Here is a 15,867-nt window from a genome sequence, read left to right as displayed (position 1 = left end):
CATAACGGAGCTATTTTGGTGGGCAAACAACAGGTGCTCACATACATGCTACAGGTGCAGGGCAGGGAAAGCATTCGGACGTCAAGTCAAGTATCTTCTCCGCTGGTGGGAAAACTTAGATCATGTCTTTATTAAACTGCACGTTGACAGGTCAAGACAATATATATATATATATATATATATATATATATATATATATATATATATATATATATTTATATATATATATTTATATATGCCTAGACTGTGCTGACTGATGATGAATTGATGACGTATATAAGGCAGCACACACCGCTGAACGTTATCCTACATGCTCTTCCGCAAGCGCTGCAGGAGCGTCAGGGCCCCCTAGAGGGCTCCACCCTTGCATATAGAACAAGGGTCACAACTTCTGAAGCATTAGTCACTCACTTTCAAACAAGTTCAACGAAAAAGCAGTTTTATGCAGAAACAAATCAACTTTATTACATAATAACCTTGATGTGATTCAATGTAACCGGACACTCAGTCGGCTAACTGCTACTTCAGCACTAGTTCTAGTCAGTTAGTAAGTTCTAACTTCAATGTTACCAGGCAATACGGGCAAACACATGACAACATGGATTTATGCTGACTCACTCTGTGCACACTTACAAAAAATGCATGTTAGTTTGTACACCTGTACACTTAGGATCCAGTTCAAAGACGTCGCTGTGGACCGGTGGAACTCTACAGAAGAGTATGTTGGAGCAGCTTTCAGGCGACAGGCTGTCAGGACAGCGGGCAGCCGGCCTCTTGGTGCTTAGCTAACAGTGAGACCCTGGAGAAGGTCTTGAAGCAGCTGGAACACTGGTACTTTTTCACTTCAGAGTGGGTTTGGAGGTGAGCTCGCAGGTTGGAGCGGTCAGCAAAAGCTCTGCTGCAGTGGAAGCATGAGAACGGCTTCTCTCCTGCAGAAGGAACACAGAGATCCATGTCAGTGATCCCTCGAACCAACCCCAGCCAGAACAAGACCCCGTTCAGACGCATCCATGCAGGTCAAACGGGTCCGTAGAGACAGTGTTACTGTGTAGACGTTTAAAGAGACACAGGACAACGACCATACGTCGGACATATAGAGACACCATGTCAGTGACGGGGGACACTCTGTGATTTCAAATCTGGTTCAGTCTTTGAGCCACGCTACGAGATCCCCTCTCACACACACACACACACACACACACACACACACACACACACACACACACACACACACACACACACCTGGTGCTGACAGGAGCAGCAGAGTGAAGCTAGAGGCCCAACAGTGATATCTCAGTCACCACAGACAGGTCTACTCTCTCTCAACGTTTTATTTTGATGTATTTTGCTATCCTGACCGTCTCTCAGAGATTCGCAGTGTTGTCGAATTTTGAATGTTATTTGTTGGGAGCATGTACACGTTGCACCTCTAAGGTGTGTGTGTGTGTGTGTGTGTGTGTGTGTGTGTGTGTGTTTCACTGACCTGTGTGTGTTCGTATATGTCCCTGCAGCAGCCAGGGTCTGGAGAAGGCCTTGCCACAGAGTTTACACACACAGGGCAGTGTGTGCGTCCTGATGTGCATCTTGAGAGCTCCGAGGCTGACGTACTCCTTCTCACAGTACTTGCAGCTGAAGTACTTCTTGCCGCTCCACTCGCACTGGAGCTGCTCGCGTTTGGTCCGGCTCGGGAAGTTTAGGTACTCTTTATGACGGTCCAAACACTCGCGGCACTCGCGGCCGCCGCCGGGAGGAACGATGGGAAAGAGGGCCAGGAGAGGCCGGGATGATGGGACGAAGCTCTCTCTCCTCCTGTGGTCTCCCGCGACACACTGCAGGTCCAGGTGCCCTTTGGTGCAGGACTCGGCTGGTTTGAAGGCATCTGCGGTGCTTCTGCTGTCAGCCTCTGAAGAGTGGCCCAGTAAGGGGAGTGGGGAGGTGTTGGGAGGAGGTGGAGGATGCGGTCGATCTGCTCTGAGAGAAGGAGGACGGGAGGAGGACAGGGACCAGACTCTGTGCTGTAGCCATGGGCTCGGGGCTGGACGATGATGGTGAGGGGGGGGGTCATGGTGCAGCTGAGAGTCTTGGTGGGTGCTGCAGGGGGCCTCTGTAGAGTAGACACACACACATTTAGCTTATTGTCCATTATATTAATTCAGCCACGCTATGCCTAGATGATATTAAAGGGTTCAGATTTGTTCCTTTCTAATGCTCACATGCAAAAAAACTCAAGGTTTCATGAATCATTTACTGTCATTATGCAACACAGGGATGCACCACACAATGCAGATGTAGCTCAAAGATCAACATAGTTCATTCCTGTAGTGCATATCCATCATCAGGAACGTAGACTGCAGCAGCAGAAACAGTTCTCTGATCAGACAATATGTCCCACATCTTCACAGTAAAAACTCGACATGCAGGAAACATCGTCCGTCAACTCTGACTGTGTTTGAGCACCAGAGTCCTCCTCCTCTGGTCCACCACAGTCCTGCTCTCTGCCCTGAGGTCCGATCAAGTCCAGATGGATCCGGGTCTCTGTGAAGACGTGGGCTCAACAGACACCGACCTCCCGCCGCTTTCATCCTTCTTATTGCATGCTGGGTAGATTTGTGTCATGAACACGTGGTCAACGATGACCTCACGAGATCGAGGCGGCTGCGGTTATTCGGAGTCAGGCGCTGCAGTTGCTCTCCACCAGACTGCAAGACCCAAAGCATGATGGGAAACGCGTGGCTGTGGTCAGATCAAAGAGCTGATTGGCTCTTAGATTTGATGACACACATAAGATTACGTACAACGCAGACACACGCACATTTCCACATGAATATATATATTTATAAACACATATATAACATATGTATGAATAAATCTTAATGTTTCCGTAACAATACTTTTTTTTACAGGACAGAGACGTCAACCCTGAGCCCAACCCCCCAAACCTGGAGGACCAGGTGCCGCCTTTTGTCAGACCCCTGACCCGTATCCTGCCCGGTAGAGCTCACAGGGTCATTGAGGCACGCAAGCCTCCCACCACGGCCAGGTAGCAGCAGGGGGGAAGCGTTTATGTTTCTAGTCTTATTCTGTTAAGATCTACAACGTGGGGAGAGGAGAGGTTGTGCTCTAGCGCCCTCTATTTGTCAGCCACCATCACTCATATACCTTATATGAACTATCAAAGAGATATGGGTTGTGATCACTCCTGCTCTCACTGGTTACAGTGGGACAGAGAGACTGAGTGGACTGGTTACAGTGGGACAGAGAGGTTCAGTGGACTGGTTACAGTGGGACAGAGAGACTGAGTGGACTGGTTACAGTGGGACAGAGAGGTTCAGTGGACTGGTTACAGTGGGACAGAGAGACTGAGTGGACTGGTTACAGTGGGTCAGAGAGGCTCAGTGGACTGGTTACAGTGGGTCAGAGAGGCTCAGTGGACTGGTTACAGTGGGACAGAGAGGTTCAGTGGACTGGTTACAATGGGACAGAGAGGCTCAGTGGACTGGTTACAGTGGGACAGAGAGGTTCAGTGGACTGGTTACAGTGGGACAGAGAGGCTCAGTGGACTGGTTACAGTTGGACAGAGAGGCTCAGTGGACTGGTTACAGTGGGACAGAGAGGTTCAGTGGACTGGTTACAGTGGGACAGAGAGGCTCAGTGGACTGGTTACAGTGGGACAGAGAGGTTCAGTGGACTGGTTACAGTGGGACAGAGAGGCTCAGTGGACTGGTTACAGTTGGACAGAGAGGCTCAGTGGACTGGTTACAGTGGGACAGAGAGGTTCAGTGGACTGGTTACAGTGGGACAGAGAGGCTCAGTGGACTGGTTACAGTGGGACAGAGAGGCTCAGTGGACTGGTTACAGTGGGACAGAGAGACTCAGTGGACTGGTTACAGTGGGACATAGAGGCTCAGTGGACTGGTTACAGTGGGACAGAGAGGCTCAGTGGACTGGTTACGGTGGGACAGAGAGGCTCAGTGGACTGGTTACGGTGGGACAGAGAGGCTCAGTGGACTGGTTACAGTGGGACAGAGATGTTCAGTGGACTGGTTACAGTGGGACAGAGAGGCTCAGTGGACTGGTTACAGTGGGACATAGAGGCTCAGTGGACTGGTTACGGTGGGACAGAGAGGTTCAGTGGACTGGTTACGGTGGGACAGAGAGGCTCAGTGGACTGGTTACGGTGGGACAGAGAGGCTCAGTGGACTGGTTACGGTGGGACAGAGAGGTTCAGTGGACTGGTTACGGTGGGACAGAGAGGTTCAGTGGACTGGTTACGGTGGGACAGAGAGGTTCAGTGGACTGGTTACGGTGGGACAGAGAGGTTCAGTGGACTGGTTACGGTGGGACAGAGAGGTTCAGTGGACTGGTTACGGTGGGACAGAGAGACTCAGTGGACTGGTTACAGTGGGACAGAGAGGTTCAGTGGACTGGTTACAGTGGGACAGAGAGGTTCAGTGGACTGGTTACAGTGGGACAGAGAGAGTCAGTGGACTGGTTACGGTGGGACAGAGAGGTTCAGTGGACTGGTTACAGTGGGACAGAGAGGTTCAGTGGACTGGTTACGGTGGGACAGAGAGGTTCAGTGGACTGGTTACGGTGGGACAGAGAGGTTCAGTGGACTGGTTACAGTGGGACAGAGAGACTCAGTGGACTGTAAGTACTGTGATATAATCTGTGTAAACATGCAGTAAATCATGTCCATGTATTTAAAGTCCGTACAGCTTAAATCACTGTATAGCTATCGTTAAATGAAATATGATTTCAGTCCAGCTCTTCTTCCTCGGCACTACTCTGATGGCAGTAATGGGAGTCCATCATTATGGGATGGGGAGCTCGAGCTCGCTTTAAGGGCCGTATTGGAACAAGTACAAAGGCTGGAGGAGGGGTTTGTCAGGAGGAGCCTGGGAGGCTCCGCAGGCTCTTGAGGCTGCTTAATGGGGCCCTTCTGCTCGTCTTAAGGACCTGGGGATTTTGCACCTGCTAAACACAAAACTGCATTTTGTTTGTGGCCGGACAAAACTGTGATGTCCCTTTATATGCATCATTATTCTCCTTCCATCGCGTTGTAAAGAGCTACACAACAGAACGGTGTGCTGCTCCTAAAACATGGAGGATACTTATGATCCCTCACAAGTCTGTAAAACACGAACTTCTTACCTCACAGTTTGGTCATAAAGAGGATGTTTTTAATCTTTGATATGTGTCAGAGCTGTGACTCCATATAGAGCTAAAGGCTGAAACACTTCACAAATAGAGCGGAGACATTCAAATGCTCTTCTTGAAACATCAGTAAAAGTCTGCATTCATACAAACCGAGCAGTAACATGTACTTAAATGTACAAATTAAATCACTTATTCTGTTCAAGTATTGAAGTAGTATTAATGTGTAAACACTGTCTTTGGATAGCAGGTGTTGAGTAATATTCAGTTTCTGTGTTAAGTCACTCCAGGCTGTAACATCTCAATCTACAGAGCTCTACCAACAATATTCATATTTAGTGTCAAGAGTCAAACAGTGCACTTGTAATGTAACTCAGTTGTTACTTTGCCTCCTCACACACACACACACACACACACACACACACACGCACACTAGAAGCGGTCCTACCTCCGGTCTCTGCAGGCTCCAGTCGGCCAGAATTCGCTCTCTTGGCGCTGCGCTGCTTCTTCACCAGGAAGGACCGCGGCATGCTGTCGCCCTGTTCGCGGGACTTTGGCGTAGAGTGACGGGCGGGTGGTCTCAACGGAAGCAGCCGTGGGCGGTGGTTGCGAGTTAGAGAGCCCGTTTGTGATTCACGGCGGCGGGCGGCTGTGTGTGTGTTTGTGTGTTTGTGTGTGTGTGTGTGTCCGCCCGCCTACGGCCTCGCGCATTCTCCCGCTAGTCAAGGTGTGAGCCAAGGGTCGCGCGGGGGGGGAATTTCCATGCACGGCAGTGTCGAGCCAATTACAATGAAAGGACAAGTGGAGGGGCCGGGCTCCGCGTGTCAATCAGCATACCCCAACAAAACAGGTGTATGAATGGTAATGTGGGCTCACTATAGAGGCGCGGGGCCACTTCACTCTGCTGGAGCTGGGGCCTCAGGATCCCCCCGTGCGCACACACACACACACACACACACACACACACACACACACACACACACATATATATATACACCATAGTAAATGATAATGAAAGGGCTTATGTTGAGGTTATCTATTTAGAGGGAGACCGACTGAGTGTCTGGGCTCTGTCAATAGACTGGTGCTGGGTGACGTATTTTTATAGGCCAAACCTGAAGTTAGCATCACACTGGTTCTCTTGGTAAAAAGCTCATGGGATTTTTCTATTGGATTTTTGAATATTGCAGAAAAAATAAACTCTGTGGGGAACACAAGTTTATGCTACTTGTACGTTATGTTCAGCAAGATAATCTTCATAGATGAACACGTTTTTGTTTTAGAAGCGTAAATGCAACCGTCAGAAGTAAAAAGCTAACAACAAACTACACCACGGTCACATGACTTTGAGTCTTTACCAAGGCTGTGAAGGCGGTCTATGTGATGGTTAGCGGGCGCCTTTTTGATGACGCTTAAACCCTTCAGACTTTACGAGACTATCTACTGACGTATTGGACATCGTGGAACAAAACTTTAAAATCTTGTGGTAACCACAGACCTTACTTCAGGCATCTAATCATGTAAATGGTGAATGGACTGTACTTGTATATCGCTTTTCTAGTCTTCTGACCACTCAAAGCTCTTTAACCCATTCACTGATGGCAGGGGCTACCATATATATATATATATATATATATATATATATATATATATATATATATATAAAAATATATATATATATCGCCTCAAAGTCAATATGTTATTATATATATATTAGGGCTGGGCAAGTTAACTCGTTATTATCGCGTTAACGCATTAATTAATTAACGCAGACAATTATTTTATCGCGTATAAATTAGATTGATCAACAGATGATTAATTGCGAATAATCGCAGAAAGTCAAGCAATTAATCGCGATTAAAAATTGTAATGGTTGCCCAGCACTAATATATATATATATAACAACATATTGACTTCAAGTCACCTCTGGTTTCAGGACTCATTACTGTCTTAAAATGATAATAATCAGTTGTGTTCTTTAGTTGACGTTACATAACTAATAATGTTTTAAAAAGAAATAAGTTAACATGTTGCTCTGATATGTTGGTAGGATGACGGTTAAATGATGGAAATGCCACAGAACAATTTGTGAATGTTGAGAAAACTTTCAAAATGATAACGATTTGTTTGTTTGTATAACTTTGAAAAAAAGTACAATTTTATTCAAGAGCGCAATTTTCATTTCAACATTGATGGGCACACATAAACGAATGTTTAACCTTCTGGTTCATTTTTATGCAACAATTTATGATGGAAATGTCTTTATTTATGTAAACGCAACATTGTCGATTTGGTGTCGATTCAAAATATAAAAATGTTCTGGAATGTACGTCAGTGAGGCTCTCAGGTATTCTGTATTACTTTCAACTGTCTCTGTTAGGGCTGCCCTCACTTAGTCGATTAGTCAACTAATCGGTTGAATTAGTTGATGGAGATTTCTTTAGTTGATTAGTCATGTTTTCATGCTGAACCGAGGAGCAGAGGTGCTTTTGCATGGTTCTGTGTGGAGAAACCCAGTTTTACAGACATATCTTTCAAATCAACTCATCAATTTGTCAACTGATGTGTTCGTCGACAAAGAATTTCCCTCCTAAAAAAAACATCCTTTTCTGGATGGATGGATGAAGCCAAAGGTAAAGAACACGTTTCTATCTTCTCTCTGGACCGTAGAGGGTGTAGAAGTCGTCGTGACGACGTCAGCCGTTGGTTTGTGGACCGTCGTTTTGAAGCCTCGAGGTCGGCGATCTCACCGTCACCATCTTGGATTACGGTCGTCGTCATGTTGGGTTTTTTTTAGCAACCGATGAACAGAAGTTATATTGGGAATGTGGAGAAGTGACGTAGAGACGCCGTACACGTCTCTGGTAGCAGCAGAGACCTGTCAATCACAGTGAGCCCCGCCCTAAAGCACACCCTGCTTTATCAGAGCATGTTGTAGAAGCTTCTGTCAGCGTTGATGAGCAAAGGGTCAATTATGACAACAGAGAGTCTCCTACTGCTACGAAGTACGCCATTCAAAATAACAGTCAAATACTGTATATTAGACCCCACATTTTATTTATAAATAATGTGTCGAAGTGTTTGTTGAGATTGTTACATTGAGAAGAAATAATAATGAATGTCATACAACCAAAGAGATGTTCTGTTATGTCCAGTTCACTGCCTTAATGCATTCGGACTCTCGGGTCACAAATGAGAGCCGACGTAGCCGAGAACGTGCCGCCAGTCTCAACACGGCTTGCACTTGTTGCTCTCCCAGCCCGGTCTGGGCTTGGCGTTCACCTTGTACCTGGCTGGCTGGAGGACCACGCCAAACTTGCCCTCCAGACTGGGCAGGGAGTGGCCCGGTGGGACAGAGAGGGTGAAGCGCTGTAGGATCCATGACAGGAAGAGGAAGAGCTCCATCTTGGCCAAGGCCTCACCCAGACACACCCTTACCCCGGCACCGAAAGGCAGGTAGCTGGACGACGGGATGATCAGACCTGTGCCTTCGCTGTTCAAGAACCGGCCTGCAGAAGAACAACACGGAGTCAGAATCAACACACGCACCAGCAGAACTACAACCGATGATGGTCATGGAGCTAAACTGCTGATCAATCAAAGGAACGGCGGTTTGATCCCCGCCTTCAATAATCTCGAAAGTGATCAGCTGGACTCCTCCCTTTAGAGGTTTTCAGCCACATCCAACTGGTAAGAGGGCCCGAGGTAGACCCAGAACACGCTGGAGGGATTACATATCTGGGCTATGGGTTCCCCAGGAAGAGCTGGAAAACGTTGCTGGGGGGAGGGACATCTGAAATACCCTTCTAAGCCTGCTGCCCCCACCACCCAACCCCACGTAAGTGGATAGTAAATGGATGGATGGATGGATGGATGGATGATAGCCAATGAACGGTTCATTTTCCCACTCTAGATCTACATGACAGAGATGACTCATTCCTTTGTACCATCATGAATAAATATTCATAAAAAGGCTACAATAGGCCCTTCTTCCCAGCAGACATGATAAAAAAAGACCAATTGTCTCCATAAATGACGTCACATTAGACAGCAGCATCCTCTCACCGGGGTCAAAGAGCTCCGGGCTTTTCCATTCCTTCTCATCGTGGTGCAGGGACCACAGGTTGATGATGACTCGAGATCCTTTCTTCACCGTGAAATCCCCGATGCTGCAGAGAAGGTCAGAGGCAGAATGTTTGCGTGGCTCCATCACGTCAGACATGGATGACGGTGATAAATGAGTGTGTTTAGTGTACCTGGTGTCACTGAGGGCCACGTGGGGGATGAGCAGAGGGGCCACAGGGCGAATCCGTAACACCTCCCTGATGGTGGCCTCCAGGTAGGGCAGACTGCCTCTGTCACTGAGCTGGGGGCTCCTGTCCCCCCCCACCTTGCTGTCCAGTTCCTCCTGGATACGCCTCTGTACCTAAACACACAATGCCCATGTTCTGCACCATAAGTACACTTCATCTTAGTGCACACGTGTTCTTACTATTCAGGTTCTTTTTTCACAGGGTTCACAGAATAACACGCTTTTTTAGAAATATCACTTTTTGTCATTGTGAACATTGGAGAGTGGACAGAGGGAGGCGTCCGACATGCAGTGAAGGTTCACGTTGGCGTCGTGGCTATACTGTGGTCAGGTGTCACTAGAACCTGAATATGAATGATTTATATTTGAATGAACTTGAACAGCTGGATTTAAAACTGAACCTGCGTGTCTCGACAAACTGAAATCCAAGAACTCAACTTGAATAATGATTGTAACTGTGATTAACTGTAAAAGTCATATTCATGGACATGTTTTATTTATACGATCCCTGTAAAGAGAGGGGTCGAACACCCTGTAAACAGGCTGAGTCCCTGTGTCAGCGTGGGTTCGACTCTGAGCTGCCTGTGGGTGTGAATGTGTGTCTGTCTCTCTGTGTCAGGATGAACCCTGCCTTCACCCGATGTCCGCTGGGATCACAGACGGAGAAGTGATGTGCTGAGAGCCTAAATGAAATGACATCAGAGCAGCATCTAGTGGACTCCAGAGGTACTGCAGCTCAGAAAAAGGCAAGATGCTTTCATTTAAAGGTTTGCAAAGTCAAAATCTGTCACAAATGTAAAAGCCATAGCTTACTGACACAAGGCCAAACTCTAAGTGAGTTCAGACAGTGTCCAGTATGTGGGAAACAAGAACACATATATGCATTCCATCATGAGCCTCACTTCGGTCTGTAGACCTAAACGGACAAATTTGGACAAATTTGATCGACTTCAGGATGACACTGGAGGTGCACACACACACACACACACACACACACACACACACACACACACACACACACACACACACACCCCGATGCTGCTCCAGGCTTACCTGCGGGTGATGGATGAGGTAGGCGATGGCCCATTTGAGCACGGTGGTGGTGGTTTCCACTCCGGCTCCAAAGATGTCCCCCACCGTCATGAGGAGGTGGTCGTCGCTCAGGCCCACCGACTCGCCGCTGATCTCTGCCGTGTTGTTGTTCTCGGCGCTGCGTTTGGCTCTCAGCAGAGCGTCCAGTAGGTCCCTCTGCACATGGTCACTGTAGTCTGCCTGGGGGGGGGGGGGGGGGCACTGTGTCAATGTACTGCACACACACTCATAGCATACAGTATATTGTATTTGATGGGGTAGCATTTAGCAGATTTAGGGTGCAATGTGTCTGGACAGAAATGAAGTTTATCACATTCAAAACCTGAGCTAACATCATCAACAGGATGTGACCAGCTGGCCCGCCCTGTCTCGAGTCACAGCAGCGTCCAGTCTTCCTCAGTCCAACACGAGAGGACGAAGAGGACGAGGTCCGTGTGAGTTTTGATGTTTCGTTTTGTTTGGATTAAACCCAAAGTGGCAGAAAGGAGGAGTGTGAGTTTAGATGGTATGGAGCCAGAAGCAGAGGTGGAATGCTGACACATTGACTTTACTTCTCAGCCGTCTGCACCTCATCAGCAAGAGGCCAACTGTACCTTGTGTTCATCATATTTCTTCTGCAGAAGTTGGTCTCTGGTTGAAACACACTGTTTTAGGAGCTGCAGGTCCGCATTAGGGAAAATCTGTGACAAAGAGAAACACGTCATATATATATACAATGTGGTATATTATATAGGTATACATATATTTTCTGTAGACATAATAGAAATATGACCGAATAACAGAATCTGTAATCTGTATTGCTGTGGCTTCCTGCTCTCGTCTACCTGTAACCAGGGGAAGATGTCCACCAGGCTGTCCTTCGCCACCGTGTCCACGATGCCCTGGCTGTAGCGCAGCATGGCCTCGAACTCCCGGTCCCCTCGGCGGTAGGAGGAGTTGAAGCAGAGCGAGCAGACCACGTTGGTGACGGCCCGGGTCAGCTCCGGGGACAGATCTAGGGCCAGTCCGGCAGCCGCTGCCTCGGACAGGACGGAGCACAGGGACTGGGCCTCGGCGTGGACTGAGCAAGACACGGGCAACGGACTTTATCAATTATCAAAACGTATTCATATATTTTCACTGTATATTGTTTCTGCGTACCAGAGCCGGATATATCTTCTACACATCCAAGAGCTAAAAAGACGTCAACGACCCAAACTGCTGCACTGGGGACATATTCCACCAACACATACAGCCTAGTTTATTCTATTTAACTCCATTCAATTCAATGTAACTTTATTGGCATGAAAGGTTTCAGACAAACCATGTTGCCAAATGCATAAAAATACAAAAGTACACTATAATATGAATATGAACACAACATTACGTTTGTTATATAATAATGATTTATACAGTATTACAATTACATTTCAACAAACGTGTGTGTGTGTGTGTGTGTGTGTGTGTGTGTGTGTTGATACATATTGTCTGGGTTCCTCCTTACTTTCACACTTTCACGGAGATGTTTCTCAACAGAATGATCTGAAGCTTCCTGCACTCTTACTGAAGGAGTTTTATGCATTAAGAGATATTTAAAATGTTGTCAACTTCACTACATTTACTTCCAGTTCAAGCTTTAATGTTTCTTAGTCCTCGTTTACATTATTACAGTATAATGCAATGCATTACAACGAGTGAAATAATGCAGTTTATGCACAACTGTAAAGTTAAAGGGCCAGTGCAGCCAGACAACAGCTTTGATTGATCGCGTGTTCTTTGGTAGAAGTAGATTCTCCAGAGTCACTGTCGGTGCCTTCACGGTCGATCGTGACCCTCGGGTCAGAGGAGTGCAGAGGGAATCGTACTCACTGATCTTCTCAATGGAGGCAGAGCCCTCTCCAAACATGCACAGAGCTCCGTGGACTATCTTCCTGTGGAATCTCCACGTGCTGCTGTAGTCTCCAAATGCGATGTCCTTCCCATCTCTGGTCAGAACATCTGTGGTTACCTTCGTCACACGAAGACAAAAGATACATGACTGCTGCTGCTGCTGACAAGAAGAAGGAGAAGGAGGAGGAGGAGGAGGAGAAGGAGGAGAAGAAGGAGAAGAAGAAGGAGGAGGAGAAGAAGGAGAAGAGGAAGAAGAAGAGGAAGGAGGAGGAGAAGGAGGAGAAGAAGGAGAAGGAGAAGAAGAGGAAGAAGAAGAGGAAGGAGAAGGAGAAGAAGAAGTAGAAGAAGGAGAAGAAGAAGGTGAAGAAGGAGAAGAAGAAGGAGAAGGAGGAGGAGGAGGAGGAGGAGAAGGAGGAGGAGAAGAAGGAGAAGAAGAAGAAGGAGAAGAAGAAGGAGAAGTAGAAGAAGGAGAAGAAGAAGGTGAAGAAGGAGAAGAAGAGGAAGAAGAAGAGGAAGGAGAAGTAGAAGAAGAAGTAGAAGAAGGAGAAGAAGAAGAAGGAGAAGAAGAAGGAGAAGAAGAAGTGTACCCACAGTTCTGGGTCTTCCTGCAAATATCTTCCCCTTCTTCAGCAGCACTTGTTTAGCGTGTGCGTGCTGGTTGACCACGATGACGCAGTGGGAGCCCATCATCAGAGAGTACGTCGGCCCGTATTTCCCCTGCAGGTCTTTGAAGAGCACGTGAGGAGGGTGAGGGCTCCGCAGACTCAGCAGACTGCCGATGAGCGGGAGCGCTGGGAGGCGGGGGGGCTCCCGGGGGCCACGCGCCAACACCCTGAGCTTCAGCTGCAGCGCCAACAGAGCCAGGCCCACGGCCACGAACACACACAGACACAGGAACCAAGTCATGTCCATAGCAAAGGGGCCCCGAGAGACGGGTGTGATCCAGCGGGGCCCGGCGTTTATACAGCTCCTTCAATGCCGAGTCCTTGAGGCGGCATGTCTAAGGCTGGGCCAATTCCAACAAGATAAGACGAGTCACTGGATCTTTGCCACGACGACACAAGACATGGTGAGAGTCAGACGGGTTGGGAAGTAACTGTAGTGAAGTACAGTTTAGAGATATCACATTTTCTGCAACTTAACATTTCCAGCCCAACTCCATTCATCTGACAGTTATTGCTCATTTTGCACACAAAACACACGTTTAAAATGTGTATATTAAGCAGCCTATAAAGTAAGAAAATACAACACAGTAATACTATTATACAACACCATACAAGTCCTTCATTTATGAGAGTAAATTACATTTGACTGATAATACCTCTGCTTTTGTACTACTTGAAGTAACATGTTGTGGTATTTCTACTTAACTGTAAGGAGTCAAACTGTTATAAGTATCTTGAGATCAAATGCATGTGATAATGAAGAACACGTAATAACTATTAATTCATTTATTCACGACTAATTACCATTAATCGCAGTTCTGTCTCTCTGTCTGCGCGTTAAAGGATGTTGAATTATGTGACACATCTGTAAAGGGGGACGCGTTGCTATGAATTTTGACCCTCGCTACGCACCATCCATCGCTAAACCAAAAACAGAAAATGGCGTCCGCTGAGTCCCAGCCGCGGTTTGGCCAGTCTGTCAAAGGGCTCTTATCCGATAAAGTGGGCTCCTGTAGCGGGGACGTGATCGCACTGACCCGCCAAGTGCTGAAGGGATCTCGCAGTCAGGAGGTAAAACGAGACGAGAGGCTTATTCACGACACAGATGACGCTAGCTTCTAGCTAACGCCAATAGGGCTAATGCGTAGAGGACGAGCGGAAACGTCGTTTCAATTTCAAAATAAAAGCATGGCAAAACGATCAGCTTTTATTGGTCATGAATAAAAGCACTAAATGCCTCATTGTCGCTAACGTCTCTTCCAGCTTCTTGGTCAAGCAGCAAGAAATATGGTGATTCAAGAGGACGCCATCCTGCACTCTGAGGATGTAAGTATACTGTATGTATATATATATATATATATATATATATATATATATATATATATATATATATATATAGAGGCAGTGATCACACACAGCATGCCATGAGAGGACAACATACTGGAAACTCTTTTTATGAGAGTGTCACAACGAAAGGGTCATCCAACAAAATAAAGTGGTGTATTAAGAAGTTCTCAGCCCTCGTTTGCGTTCTCCAAAATGTCGCAATTCATCACCGTTACGTCTGTCTTCCAGAGTCTGAGGAAAATGTCCATAATCACCACACATCTGCAGTACCAGTGAGTATCAACCAGCTGTTTACAAACATTCAAAATGAAAACCAAAACTCTGACGTGAATGATAAGAGTGTGTGTGTGTGTGTGTGTGTGTGTGTGTGTGTGTGTGTGTGTGTGTGTGTCTCTAAGGCAGGAGGCCATCCAGAAGAAGTAAGTCTAAACACCTCACTCTGTTTACCCGTCAGCTGACAGCACTGTCTCACCGGTTAGCCACAACACACACCGATGACGTGACACTGAATTCTTTTTCCGTCCTCCAGCGTGGAGCACTCTAAAAACCTGCAGGACCAGCTGAGACACCTGCTGAAGTGACGGAGCGGCGTCGGGACGCGTCCCCCTCTACCTCAGCGGGACGGTCTGACGTCAGATGAGACGCCGTGTTTCCCGCTTCCTCACACACTGCTAGTGCATCTGGGAAAGTCACGCACTACTGTGTCTCACACGCAAACACCGCTCCGGTGCTTGAAGGTGCTCTAAACGGGATCCAGAGACAGACGACTGTCTCCTGTGTGAGGATGTAGAGCAGTCAGAACCTGAGCAGAGAGGGGCAGTCTCTGTCCCTCTGCGGGTGTCCTCAGAGCGTTCTCTGTGTCCACTCGCCTTGCTAGCGGCCCTCTGTGTAGCGCTACATCACAATTCATTTGGCGGAGCGAGTCATAACCCATTCATTGCATTAACTCTTTTTCGACAAAAAGCACCTCAAGGGAGACAACACTAACTTATTTTCCGCAATTGAGGAAGTGTTTCATACAAACGTGTGAGTGGAAGGAAGGCGTGTCATAGATAATTCAGCCCCTTTAGAAGCACCTCTGACCTTTTTCTCCTCGAGTTATTTGAGATGTTGTGATCAGTTGTGTCACATTAATATATTTTCTGTCATCTTGGCTCAGAATATAAAAACTCAAACTGTAGAATCATAAAGGTCACAGTGTTTCTCAGTGTCTGCCGTTCATTGTGTGTGAATACATGTACTGAATAATTAAACCTGATGAAACGTCACCGCCGCTCTGCTCAAGTCATTCACTGGGGGAGGTTTGGTCAGGGACACTTGTGTTCAAGGACGGAGCAGATGCTGGAGAGGGGGGGGGGCATCTGAAGACAAGCACTTGTTAAACCACATGCTATCTGTGTAAATACACCTACTAACGCTACAGGA

General features: G+C 47.2%; 2 protein-coding genes across 2 annotated transcripts; one reads left to right on the top strand and one right to left on the bottom strand.

Moving 5' to 3' along the window:
* Positions 1-482: 482 nt before the first annotated feature.
* cyp17a1 (cytochrome P450, family 17, subfamily A, polypeptide 1) lies at positions 483-13,371 on the bottom strand. The gene is made up of 12 exons (XM_068727754.1): positions 13,022-13,371; positions 12,410-12,548; positions 11,386-11,621; positions 11,155-11,241; positions 10,523-10,741; positions 9,414-9,583; positions 9,223-9,326; positions 8,440-8,666; positions 8,391-8,407; positions 5,606-5,736; positions 1,484-2,104; positions 483-929 (listed from the first exon to the last, which is right to left on the bottom strand). The coding sequence occupies exons 1-12, from the start codon at positions 13,340-13,342 to the stop codon at positions 751-753; spliced, it is 2,451 nt and encodes an 816-aa protein (XP_068583855.1). The 5' UTR covers positions 13,343-13,371; the 3' UTR covers positions 483-750.
* A 632-nt stretch (positions 13,372-14,003) lies between these two features.
* borcs7 (BLOC-1 related complex subunit 7) lies at positions 14,004-15,710 on the top strand. Its single transcript, XM_068727743.1, has 5 exons — positions 14,004-14,166; positions 14,359-14,421; positions 14,671-14,714; positions 14,841-14,861; positions 14,972-15,710. The coding sequence occupies exons 1-5, from the start codon at positions 14,035-14,037 to the stop codon at positions 15,021-15,023; spliced, it is 312 nt and encodes a 103-aa protein (XP_068583844.1). The 5' UTR covers positions 14,004-14,034; the 3' UTR covers positions 15,024-15,710.
* Positions 15,711-15,867: the final 157 nt, after the last annotated feature.

Source organism: Cebidichthys violaceus, unplaced genomic scaffold (assembly GCF_023349555.1).
Source record: "Cebidichthys violaceus isolate CVI_PGR_0920_01 unplaced genomic scaffold, fCebVio1.0.p SCAF_10, whole genome shotgun sequence".
NCBI lineage: Eukaryota > Metazoa > Chordata > Actinopteri > Perciformes > Stichaeidae > Cebidichthys > Cebidichthys violaceus.
This window is presented reverse-complemented; position numbering and strand designations above follow the sequence as displayed.

What these genes read in the sequence shown, in the direction of transcription:
- borcs7 (XM_068727743.1), top strand. Translation starts at nt 14,035, where the DNA reads ATGGCGTCCGCTGAGTCCCAGCCGCGGTTTGGCCAGTCTGTCAAAGGG. An exon ending in ACCACACATCTGCAGTACCA is followed by an intron (nt 14,715 to 14,840) that starts GTGAGTATCAAC and finishes TGTGTCTCTAAG; the next exon opens with GCAGGAGGCCATCCAGAAGA. An exon ending in CAGGAGGCCATCCAGAAGAA is followed by an intron (nt 14,862 to 14,971) that starts GTAAGTCTAAAC and finishes TCCGTCCTCCAG; the next exon opens with CGTGGAGCACTCTAAAAACC.
- cyp17a1 (XM_068727754.1), bottom strand. Translation starts at nt 13,342, where the DNA reads ATGGACATGACTTGGTTCCTGTGTCTGTGTGTGTTCGTGGCCGTGGGC. An exon ending in GTGGCCCTCAGTGACACCAG is followed by an intron (nt 9,327 to 9,413) that starts GTACACTAAACA and finishes CCTTCTCTGCAG; the next exon opens with CATCGGGGATTTCACGGTGA. An exon ending in ACATATACGAACACACACAG is followed by an intron (nt 930 to 1,483) that starts GTCAGTGAAACA and finishes TTCCTTCTGCAG; the next exon opens with GAGAGAAGCCGTTCTCATGC.